Below are 11,263 nucleotides of genomic sequence, written 5' to 3'. Positions count from 1 at the left end.
CGGGACCCCGGGTGCCTGACCACAGCTCCCAGCGGCCCCTGCGGCCTCTGCCCAATCGGAGCGGGGAGCGGTCCCGCCCGGCCGGCCCTGCGGGCGGCTGGCCGCGCAGGGCCCGAAGGAGGCCGAGCAGGCGCCCCGCGGGAGTCACTGCGCCGGGCGCCCGCAGCGTGGCCCCCGGCCGCAGAGCCCCGGCCGCAGAGCCCCCGGCCACAGCGCCCCCGGCCGCAGAGCCCCGGCCGCAGAGCACCGGCCGCAGAGCCCCGTCCGCAGCGCCTCGGCAAGACCATATTGAATAAAGAGCGTTTTGTAGGCACAAAGGTTTAAAATAGAAGGTATTAGCCCTGCACACAGCACTCAACCACCACACTGAGGTGAATCTTCCAGCTAAATAATGGTTGTGGGATATTCACTACACCAAACTCCATTTTTTCCATTTCAATACATAAACCCAGAACACTGAAGCGTGTGTTTAATATAACACAAACAGGTTGGGACAAAAGTTGAACGCAAATGGCTCCACTTACTCTCGACTTCAGGAATGTATCAAAGATGGTTTTCAAACAAACGCGAGCAGCGGCTGGCCCGCCAGCTGCAGAAGGCTCAGCAGTCTGAAGGCCGGGGGCTCACGGACACGACCTGCGCCACCCTTGCATCGCATAAATGCTGTCTTCGTAAACTGTTTCAGAACAAGTATTTAAAACTTTGCAGACTAAAACAGTATGTGGGGAACAATGCTATATATCAGTCCTAGGTACTCAAAGCATCCATATAAAATTGTTATTTTTATTTTGAAAATTTATAAAATGTGAAATAATGAAAACGCACGGACTTAAGTGCTGCCAAGCTATTCATACAGACCTCATTACAGGACCATGGCCATAATTAGTACTCAAGATAGACAGATCAGTGAAGTACACCTTCCAATAATTCCCAAATAAAAAAAATACAAAGTAGTGCTGTGCGCCTATGAGCAAGTTATTGGTACAATATGAGCCTCCAGCTACCTCTGAAATGAGCACTACAAACCAAAAAAATCCAGAGGTGAAAGAAATTCAAGTACATCACATTCTGGAAAAAAAAGCTGCACCTTAGATTTTTCCTAAGTTATGCTATACAAGAACTTACCAGTTATAAATGTCTGTCTGTACCTACGAACTCAAATTTAACCAACTGGCAGAGACACGTTCCCTATCATATTATCACAGCTAAGAAGGAGTTCATGTTGTTAGGGTACCTGAGGAAGAACGAGGCCCTGTTGCATTTCCTGAAATTGTGAGGTCTGCTGTTTCACAATTCCACTTCCATTCCAGGTGATCTTCTGCAAGTTATCCTCCTCTTCTACTACAAATCACAACAGAGCATTGATCAGGGCAAAACCAAAGGAGGTCTGCAGGGAGGAACGGGTTAACGAGAGGCAGCAGAAATACCGGACTTTAGTTATGCTGCATTTGGGGGTTTGTTTGTTTATTTGGGCAAACCATGTGCTATTAATTTATTCCATTTAGACTGTAATAGAATATTAATCTTCAAATTATACTTACATTGCTTAGACACAAGACTGCTACAGAACTTCCAGTGCAAATAGAGTAGAAATACTGTGCATCTTTTCTTTCCCCTTTTAACCTTTGGATTCTGTTATAGCAATTATAAACAGATCACTTCAAAGTCAGCTCTGACTTCATGTAATGAAGGATACAATTCTAAAGTGTTTTCATTTTTCATTCATAGGTGATGGTCTACAAAAATTATTAAGACCTCCCCAAATTTTTGTAGTTGTCTTAAAACTAATCATAGTAAATACAGCTGTAGAACTGTAACATTTAATGTTTTTATCTATTTGCTCCACCTGCTGGTGCATTTTCCTTTTAAAACTGTCTTTAGAAGCCTAAATGTATTAAAAATTTGTCCAAATATGTACACAAGATACCTACTTGACTCTAAGCTGAACTTACTTAACATACTAATTAACTCCAATCTGATCCTAATGTTTTCTCAGTTAAAAAAAGGCCAATGGAAGCACTGAATCTTGTCATAAATAGGGGTTTATTAACAAAAACATATATATAAAAAATAACCTGATAGTGACCATTGAAATAACAAGGCATCCAAATGATAGCTCTGCAGTGTCAATCTTTCACATCACAGTCTTCGGTCAAGTGTTGCCTTCTGACACTCACTTGTATCTCACACTGGGTTTGATTTTCTTATTCTTGGTGATGCTCTCGCCTTCTCATTTTGCTGCTCCATTGACAACACTGTAATTTTAAATTGAATTACAATAAACAAACACATACTTTTGCTTCACACACAAAAAGTATAGAAACTAGACCAGGAAAATTAAAAAAAAAATAAAAAGACGAATCAAAAACGTTAAGTATTTGCTTCAGTTGAAACTAACTCGGAGTTTTTCAAACAGAGAGCTAAAGGAAAAAGCACATAGCCACAACAAACAGGTAAAAACCGACTCTGCTTTAAGCAAGAGGGCCTGAGGAGCTTTATAATTCAAGAGGCCGGAACTGAGTAAAAGTTGGAGTTTATGGGAGGGTGCTAGGAATGAAACGTGCAGAAATGATGACAAATGGGTCAAGAAAAGAGCAGCAATCTGACAGAAGATAGGAGGGGGGTTGCACGGTGGGAGCGGGAGCTGGCAAAGACAGCTCAGCAGGGAAGGCACTAGGGACTCTGAACTGAGGCAGGACAGAAGACAACCTGCTGCACTCGAAACGCAGGGACGGGAGAGTGTCCGGGCAGGGTGTCACGGAGTTAGGCCTCGGGGTAGAGAAAAAACAGGGACAAAACCCTAGAGGGGAAAAAGGCAAAAGGCCGATGAAGGGGACGCGGAGCTGCTCGGCAGGGAGGTCGAGGCGAGCGGGACGGCTGTACCGGGGAAGCTCCGGGACCAAGGGCGCCGGCTGCCCCACGGCAGGACCAGGTGCTGCGCGACTCGGCAACCCCCGGCCAGTACCGCAAACATGAGCCCCAGCAGAAGGCCCATCGCCAGGCAGGGCGCGATGTCCACACGGCTCTGAACGACCAACTCGTAGCTTCACACCCGTGGGCTCTTGTTTTGCCTTTACCTCACGCACCGTGAACAGCGCGGGCTAGATAGGCCCACCTCTTTCGAGTTTCGGCCAATCCAGCTTAAGAGTGCTTATGACTGACAGTCCTGGCAACTAATCGCGAGGCGGGCTGGAAGAGCGGTTTCTGAGAAGGCGGTGTTTTGGGGCAGGTGGGTACCTGCGCAGGGAGAGAGGGTCCGATTTGAGAGATACAGTCTTCTACCCAATCCCATGTGCGAGTGGGCGGGGCGGGCCCTCGTGGGCGGGGCTTGGCTTGTGGCGCGGGCGGGCGGGGCGCTGGGGCGGTTCCAGGCGCTGAAGCGGCTGCCGGCGCAGCGTCTTCGCGGAGTGAGCCCGTTTAGTTCGGTTCGGTTCGGTTCGGTTCGGTTCGATTCGATTCGATTCGATTCGATTCGGCCTCTGTGAGGTCGTGCTCGCCGCGGTTCCAGTGGCGGCCAGGTAGCTCTGTTTTCTTAAAGCTTATGCGACACGCTGGTCGGTCTGTTCTCCTCATGAGTCCCAGGGCTGCGGCCCGTCTATGTGGTGAGAAGTGGCTCCTCATCCTCCTCTATAGCCTGAGCCGAGCTCCCTCACCTGCAGCTAGACAATACCACAAAAGCTGCTGAGAAACTCCTTTCCCCACCGTTAAAATACAGAGAAAGGGGATTCGGAGTGCTTTGAAGTCCTAGAAATGCAGACATTTGCCTGTCTGCTGGGTCTGGCTGGAATTTGGGGGGAAAACCATGCTAATTAGTAAAAATAAAAAGTCAATGAAAGAAAGATTGGAGGCTAGGGGGTAGCATGGAATCCCAGAGAACAGGATTGGAAGAGAAAAATAAAAACTGGGTTCCATCTGGCAGGCAGGTGTCCCCCCTGCTCTCCCGAGGGGCCTCGGCTGCCCCAGTGAGCAGGGTCCCTCTGGATCCCATTGCCGATGGGATTTAATACTCAGCCTGCTACTAAGTGTTGTTCATTTGTCCATCTACTATCTAGAAAACAAAATGAAATTGTTTTTTACAGAGTTCTAGAAATCAACCAGAGATCTGCTTGACCACACAGAAAGAAGTACCTAAGAATGGCTCCTTTATTTTGTGCTTCAGTTGAACAAGATTAGCTAATTCAGATTTTGAGTAAATTCAGAGAAGAAGAAAGATCCAGCCATTGTCATGAGGTAAGTAAACTCAGTTTAAAAATCACAAGGCAAACACATTCAAATTGGCTATGTGATTTCCTTTTGTGTGTTAAAAGACCACCCATGACTGGGATTTTTAATTTATTATTTTATTGGGCTTTGTATAAACTATTTCTTGACACCACTACCTCTGAAAAACAAAACAAACCCTGTGTTAAGAACACACAGAGTAGTTCGTATAATTGGGACAGGGGAAGTGAAGCAAGTATGGATTTGTGCCTCTGCCCTGTAATTAAAATGCTCAATCGGGACAATACATCAAAAAACCTTTTACAATAAAACAGCAGTTGAAGTAATTTTACTGCAATATGTAATTGAATCATAATTGTAGATCATCAACAAAGGCAGAAAAGGAACAGGTACTAGACTTTAGGTAGCATATAAGAGTGAAAAGCTATCTTGCTGTTTTGTGAAAAACAAAAGTAGAAATCCAGTTCAATGTCTGCATCTGGTAATCAATGGCTGGCTGTTATGTAATGATGTGTAATTTCTGTGGTGACTGATTGCAGTTTTTATTTAGAATCTATTAAGCAAATAAATATTCTGCTTGCAGAGCAGGTAGAATAACTTCTGCATACATTATAGGAGTAGCGCCTTCTTAAGAGATCATACGCTGAATGCAATCTTCTACATCTCTATGGTTTCATGAAACCTTGTGTTTCATTCTGAGACTGATTCCTCCTTTCAGGCTTAGAATCTGGTTGCAGTCAAACGCAGCTGATTTCTTTGTCGTGGCATGAAATGTTTTCTCAAAGGGAAGGAGGGGCAGTGAATTAGAAGTAGAATGATGGTTTTGGGGAATGGTTATTTAGAAGAGTCATGTTATAGTGTTAATATAAAAGAATTTTCTGGTTTATTTTCTACTACCGTATTGACTGTACAGTTACAAAGAGGTTGTGTTGGCATGAGCCTTATGATCACAAGAAAACTGTGTGTTTCAGTAAAAGCTTTGAGTTAAAAATTGCTTGACCCTGTGTAAGCACTGCTCAGCAATAACTAAAACATCCCTAAACTATCAACACTGTTTTCAGCACAAATCCAAAACATAGCCCCATACTAGCTGCTATAAAGAAAATTAACTGCTGCAGCCAAAACTAGCACATTCTTTACCCCTTACTTCATAGTGTTTACATCATGCTCAGGTCCCACACAACCTAATACATCCTCGTTACTCGCAAGCCCCCTTCCCATCCTTTCATATGGTACACAGATATCATCCCCTTAGTCTATGGACCACCCCGTGAAACATCTGTAAATGTCCATAGATGTCCACAAATGTCTACTGAGCTCCTTTAATCTGTTAATTTGGGTCACTCAGGAGAGGAGAGGCAGTGTGTTTGATGGAGTTATTGCACTCCCAAGCCCATTCAGGTTGGGTCACCCCTGTGCTTGTACTGCTTCTTGTTGTCCGTTGGTTCAGGTGGTTCTGCTGTAGCAATTCCTATAACATGCAACTTAAAACATGGGGCTGGTCCTGCTGTGTGCCACAGGCACCCGTGTCCGTGAGCAGTAAAAGGCTGACTCTTAATAGCTGAGGCCTTGGAGTGCGTGAGGAAGACCTACCCTTCTCAGCTTGCTTGAACGATTTTTGGGTCAGTCTGTCCACAGCTGAGAACCGAGCACGCATGGAGGGCTGGAGACTATCTTCGTATTCTTGGAGTTGTCTGGCCAATTAATCTATCGTTGGTACCTCCACGTCTGTCCAGCTCATTATTGCCAGGGTGTTGGTGTATGACATTGGTGCATTTTCTACAAAGTATGGCAATCCGTAGTCTTGATGTTGACACTAACCGATATATGGGTTTAAACGCGCTTTGATTGCTTCTCTTCATGCTGCTGCAGTAGAGAAGTATCTGTGTTCCTTGAGGAAAACTTCACCCTCAGAATTTTTATGGTTATCAAGCAGGTCAGTTAAGTCTCTCTGCTAAAATCTCGACGTGAAAATAAATTTTGAATCCCATGGGAAAAGCTGTTCTGAAGAGCATTTTCTAGACAGAAGAGATTATTTGCCCACATTTTTTTTCCAGTGTAGTAACATACAGATGAACGCTAGGGGGTGCTACACCTCTACCAAAGTTAGTGAACTATGCAAAGGAAAAAACGCCCAATCTGTGAAATTATTGCCATTCCTTTGAGCACAAAAAGGGAAATCAGCTTTTCGTCATTTGATGTAATAAGCATATTTTATTGGAATGTATCTGAGTGAGTAGAAATAGATAATTTTTAAAATTCTTCTAAGCGTCTGTGGACAATGTCATTATTCTGTATGTATAATCTAAAAAAAATATCATCTATCCTGTAAAAACATCAAGATCAAGACCCTATTTCAATAGAATACACGCAAAAGTAGGTGAAGAACTGTTCAGATACATTATATACAAAGCTACAGAGTTGCTTAGTTTAGGGCTCCAATCTCAGAAACTGTTCTTTGACAACAAATACAGAACAGCTTGCAGGTTTGAAATTTGTGACAGGACAAGCCTGGTTGTTCTGCACTAGAACTTGTTTTACCTGTAGATAATTTACATTGTTTTCAAGTGCTTATAAAATGTATACAAAATAGAAGTATATAAATGTTGTACAATTACGTACATGTAAACTGTTTCATTTTGAATGCACCGTTTGTTCGATAATTTGCCTCTAAACTTTGAAGCTTATACTACCTGTTTACCTCAGGCCAGTGAAAAATATTGTGCTTGCTGTTTGTTCATAAATCGTTAATTACCGTGGGGCAGAGTCCAGCTGAGGCCTGTATCTAGTGCAGTGCCTCAGGGGTCAGTGCTGGAGCGGGCAGGAACAAGCCCAGGTTCCAGTATAGGTTGGGAAATTACAGATTAGAGAGCAGTGTAGGGGAAAGGGACCTGGGGGCCCTGGGGACAGCAGGATGACCATGAGCCAGCACTGGGCCCTTGTGGCCAGGAAGCCAATGGTACCTGGGGTGGGTTAGAAGGGGGTGGTCAGTAGGTCAGAGAGGTTCTCCTGCCCCTCTGCTCTGCCCTGGGGAGACCACACCTGGAATCTTGTGTCCAGCTGTGGCCCCTCAGTTCCAGCAGGACAGGGAACTGCTGGAGAGAGTCCAGCGCAGCCACCAAGATGCTGGAGGGAGTGGAGCATCTCCCGTGTGAGGAAAGGCTGAGGGAGCTGGGGGTCTTTAGTTTGGAGAAGAGGAGACTGAGGGGTGACCTTATTAACGTTTATAAATATATAAAGGGTGAGTGCCATGAGGATGCAGCCAGGTTCTTCTTGGTGGCAAACAATGACAGGACAAGGGGTAATGGGATCAAGCTGGAACACAGGAGGTTCCACTTAAATTTGAGAAGAAACTTGTTCCTGGTGAGGGTGGCAGAGCCTGGCCCAGGCTGCCCAGGGGGTTGTGGAGTCTCCTTCTGTGCAGACATTCCAACCCGCCTGGACACCTTCCTGTGTAACCTCATCTGGGTGTTCCTGCTCCATGGGGGGATTGCACTGCATGAGCTTTCCAGGGCCCTTCCAGTCCCTGACATCCTGTTGTTCTCTGTTTTGGTTTGAATATTGACTGTCACAGAGAAAAAAAGCAAACAAACCAAGTGCTAAAAGGTTCATTTTGCTCACAGGAATGCAAAGAACTAATCTTACTAAAGCACTGTAAATGAGTGAGAATCACTGAGAAATCAAAACACAGAAAATCCAGAGAACTGGCCAATATTTTTATGTCATTTTCTTTCTGTAGCAGTGACAGCAGGTTAAAAGTGAGACGTACAGGCTATTTGAACTGACCTGTCTGCCCCCACGTGTTGAAAGGGGTGTTCTCCCCCCTCCACCTTTTGTGGCTGCAGGATCCAACCCCAGCATTGCATCTGGTTTTCTGGTCGAGGTGACTGAACTGGCTCACTGCAGGGTTCCAGAAGTGACAAATCCAGTGCAATGGAAGAAGTGGGAATATGTGTCTGGGAATGGGATGGGTAACAATGGTACCCCTTTTAGCGGCAACAAAGGCTTACATAAAACTCAACCATCAATTAAATTCTAAGGCCTTATTTGGGAGCTGGACCTGGAGTATATGTGCAGATAGTGTCTCTGGCTTAATAAATTTGCAGTTTAGAAAGTATATTCTTTATCTTTGTTCATCTCTGTATCAGGTTTACAAGCATGGGACTAAAATGGTGGCCAAGGAGTTGATATTCTATATCCATTTTAGATTATTCTTGTGCAGTGAGTTGCAAGCATGCTCTTGTCAGGTTTTATTTGGGTCATGAAAAGTATTTTGGTTTGCATCCTAAAGTTAGGATTGTTGGTATAGTTATTCCTTTTGTATTTTAAGTATTTTTCTGCCATCATACAAAGATGAAGAAAACTGCACTGCAAATCACAATTATAACACCCAGCAATTTTTTTTCCTCTAATCATGCTTTTCTTCTCTGTTGAAACGTCTGCACAGGGCCAGTGCCCAGGACTGCTTGTGTTCCCAAAACATTCTCAGTCCCTTGAAAGAACAAGCAGTTATCTGAATCCACAGAAGAGATTAAAAACGTGCAAATTGCAGGACTGGAATCCGAGCTATTTTAAGAGAAATACAGCTGGGAGATAGAGAGAAAGAGGGTAGAGCAAGGTTTGCAGTACTAATTTTATCTTCTGTCTGTGACTGGAGGTTGCCTAGAGTTGCTTAAGAAATATTTGCAGAGTTCTTTTTCTTCCTCTGCAAAATACCTTGGTATTTCCTGAATTACTAATGGTGCTCTGAAGTGCAGAGTACCGTCACAACTTGTTTTCAGTATGTATTGTAGAACCTGGAATGTTTTATTTGAACATGTCTTTAAAAGCCGGGATCAGGCAAGATTATTACACAAGAAGTCAGAATAATGTTTTATAGAAGGGTAAATTGACATTGGTGCTTGAGTTCTTTTTGGACCTACAGTAGCTTCAACACGGAAATGTATTTATTTTGCCTACGTTTTTGTTCTGTTGCTCCTCGTGGTTGAAATGTTGCACACAACTTCACTTTTGAAACCCCTAAACTCTGACATCTGTCCACTCCACTGTCAGATGAGGATATTGTGGCTTTTAAAAAAGTATTGAAGTTCATTTAATAAAAAAGCTTGCAGACTAGTCACATAGTTAAGACTTATTTGTCTAGTTAATGAACACACAATTGGATTTTATTATGTTATTGGCAAGTAGAACAAATGCAGCATGAGTTCTGCTCATTCAGAATTGTGGGTTTTGATGTGGGTATAGATTTCTTTACAGGAAGCCTCCCTTTTGGAAACAACTTTACAGTAGCATTAGCTCAGGACTGTCCCCATTTCTGTCAGCTGGTGAGGCGGCCTTAGTAAACATGGTCTGTTAAATCCAACAGTGCATGAAAAATAGTAATCCGTAAAGGTGATAAAATGAATTCAACAGTTTACGCAGATGTTAGGTGATGTGCATGAAATGTGTGCTACTTATGGGCAAGCCTTTCACCTGGCTTCAGAAGACCAATCCACAGCTGGAAAACATGTTGCTTCTTTTCAGAGACATTGTTACATTTCAAAGGCTTGCTTTTTTCCTGCCCTTTCATAAGGTTGAAGACACACGAAGAGACCTACAGGATCATTTGGGCATGAAGAAAATGTAGTTAATAACACTGATCTAGTGGAATTATGGATGCAGTGCTTGATCATGTGGTTTCACAAACATTTCTTTTAGCGGTAGCGCTTGTTTAAATCATCGTGAGCTGCTCACTCCTGCTGTGTCAGTCACAGAATCACAGAATCGACGGGGTTGGAAAAGCCCTCAGAGATCATCCAGTCCAACCCTTGGTCCAACTCCAGTCCATTGACTATATCATGGCACTAAGTGCCATGTCCAGTCTCAGTTTAAAAACCTCCAGGGCCGGTGAGTCCAGCACCTCCCTGGGCAGCCATTCCAATCCTGACCACTCTCTCTGCAAAGAATTGCTTTCTAAGCTCCAGCCTAAATTTCCCCTAGCAGAGTTGAAGCCCATGGCCCCTTGTCCTATTGCTGATGCCTGGGAGAAGAGACCAATCCCCACCTGGCTAGAACTGCCCTTCAGGTAGTTCTAGAGAGTGCTGAGCTCAGCTCTAAGCCTCCTCTTCTCCAGACTGAACAAGCCCAGCTCCCTCAGCCTCTCCCCATAGGGCTTGTGTTCCAGTCCCTTCCCCAGTCTTGTTGCTCTTCTCTGGACCCGCTCCAGCACTTCAATCTCTTTCCTGAGCTGAGGGGCCCAGAACTGAACACAACACTCCAGGTGTGGCCTCCCCAATGCAGAGCACAGGGGAAGGATCACTGCCCTTGTCCTGCTGACCACGCTCGTTTGGATACAGGACAGGATACCATTGGCCTTCTTGGCCACCTGGGCACACTGTTGGCTCATGTTGAGCTTCCTGTCCATTAGTCCCCAGGTACCTTTCTGTCTGACTGCTCTCCAGCCACTCTGTGCCCAGCCTGGAGCGCTGCAGGGGGTTGTTGTGACCAAAGGGCAGGACCCTGCACTTGGCCTTGTTGAACTTCATCCCATTGGAATCGGCCCATTTTTCCAGTCTCTCCAGATCCCTCTGCAGAGCCCTCCTGCCTTCCAGCAGGCCCACACTCCCTCCCAACTTGGTGTCACCAGCAAATTTGCTGATGATGGTCTCAATCCCCTCATCTAAATTGTCAATAAAGATGTTAAACAGGACTGGACCCAACCCTGACCCCTGGGGACACCACTAGTGACTGGCCGCCAGCTGGATGCAGCCCCATTCACCAGCACTCTCTGGGCCCGGCCCTCCAGCCAGTTCTTAACCCAGCATAGAGTGCACTTGTCCAAGCCATGGGCTACCAGCTTTTGCAGGAGTATATTATGGGAGACAGTGTCAAAGGCCTTGCTGAAGTGCAGATAGACCACATCCACGGCTTTCCCCTCATCCATCAGCTGGGTCACCTGATCATCAAAGGAGATCAGGTTGGTCAGACAGGACCTGCCCCTCCTAAACCCATGCCGGCTGGGTCTGATCCCTTGTCCATCCTGAAGGTGCTGTGTGATTGCATT

General features: G+C 45.1%; 1 protein-coding gene and 1 long non-coding RNA gene across 3 annotated transcripts in view; one reads left to right on the top strand and one right to left on the bottom strand.

Moving 5' to 3' along the window:
• Positions 1-2,024: 2,024 nt before the first annotated feature.
• On the bottom strand, positions 2,025-3,203 carry LOC110358999 (uncharacterized). Its single transcript, XR_002413863.2, has 2 exons — positions 2,884-3,203; positions 2,025-2,255 (listed from the first exon to the last, which is right to left on the bottom strand). It is a non-coding gene; the product is annotated as an uncharacterized LOC110358999 (long non-coding RNA).
• Positions 3,204-3,347: 144 nt separating this feature from the next.
• ZMYND8 (zinc finger MYND-type containing 8) overlaps positions 3,348-11,263 on the top strand; it is a 61,257-nt gene continuing 53,341 nt past the window's right edge. The window contains exons 1-2 of one of the 2 annotated variants that reach the window (XM_065031715.1): positions 3,348-3,518; positions 4,080-4,230. In XM_065031715.1, coding sequence (XP_064887787.1) covers positions 4,226-4,230 — 5 coding nt within the window. In that variant the 5' untranslated portion in view covers positions 3,348-3,518; positions 4,080-4,225. The remainder of the gene's footprint in view (positions 3,519-4,079; positions 4,231-11,263) is intronic. The other variant, XM_065031710.1, reaches the window with a different exon arrangement.

This window comes from Columba livia, chromosome 16 (genome assembly GCF_036013475.1).
Source record: "Columba livia isolate bColLiv1 breed racing homer chromosome 16, bColLiv1.pat.W.v2, whole genome shotgun sequence".
Classification (NCBI taxonomy): domain Eukaryota; kingdom Metazoa; phylum Chordata; class Aves; order Columbiformes; family Columbidae; genus Columba; species Columba livia.
This window is presented reverse-complemented; position numbering and strand designations above follow the sequence as displayed.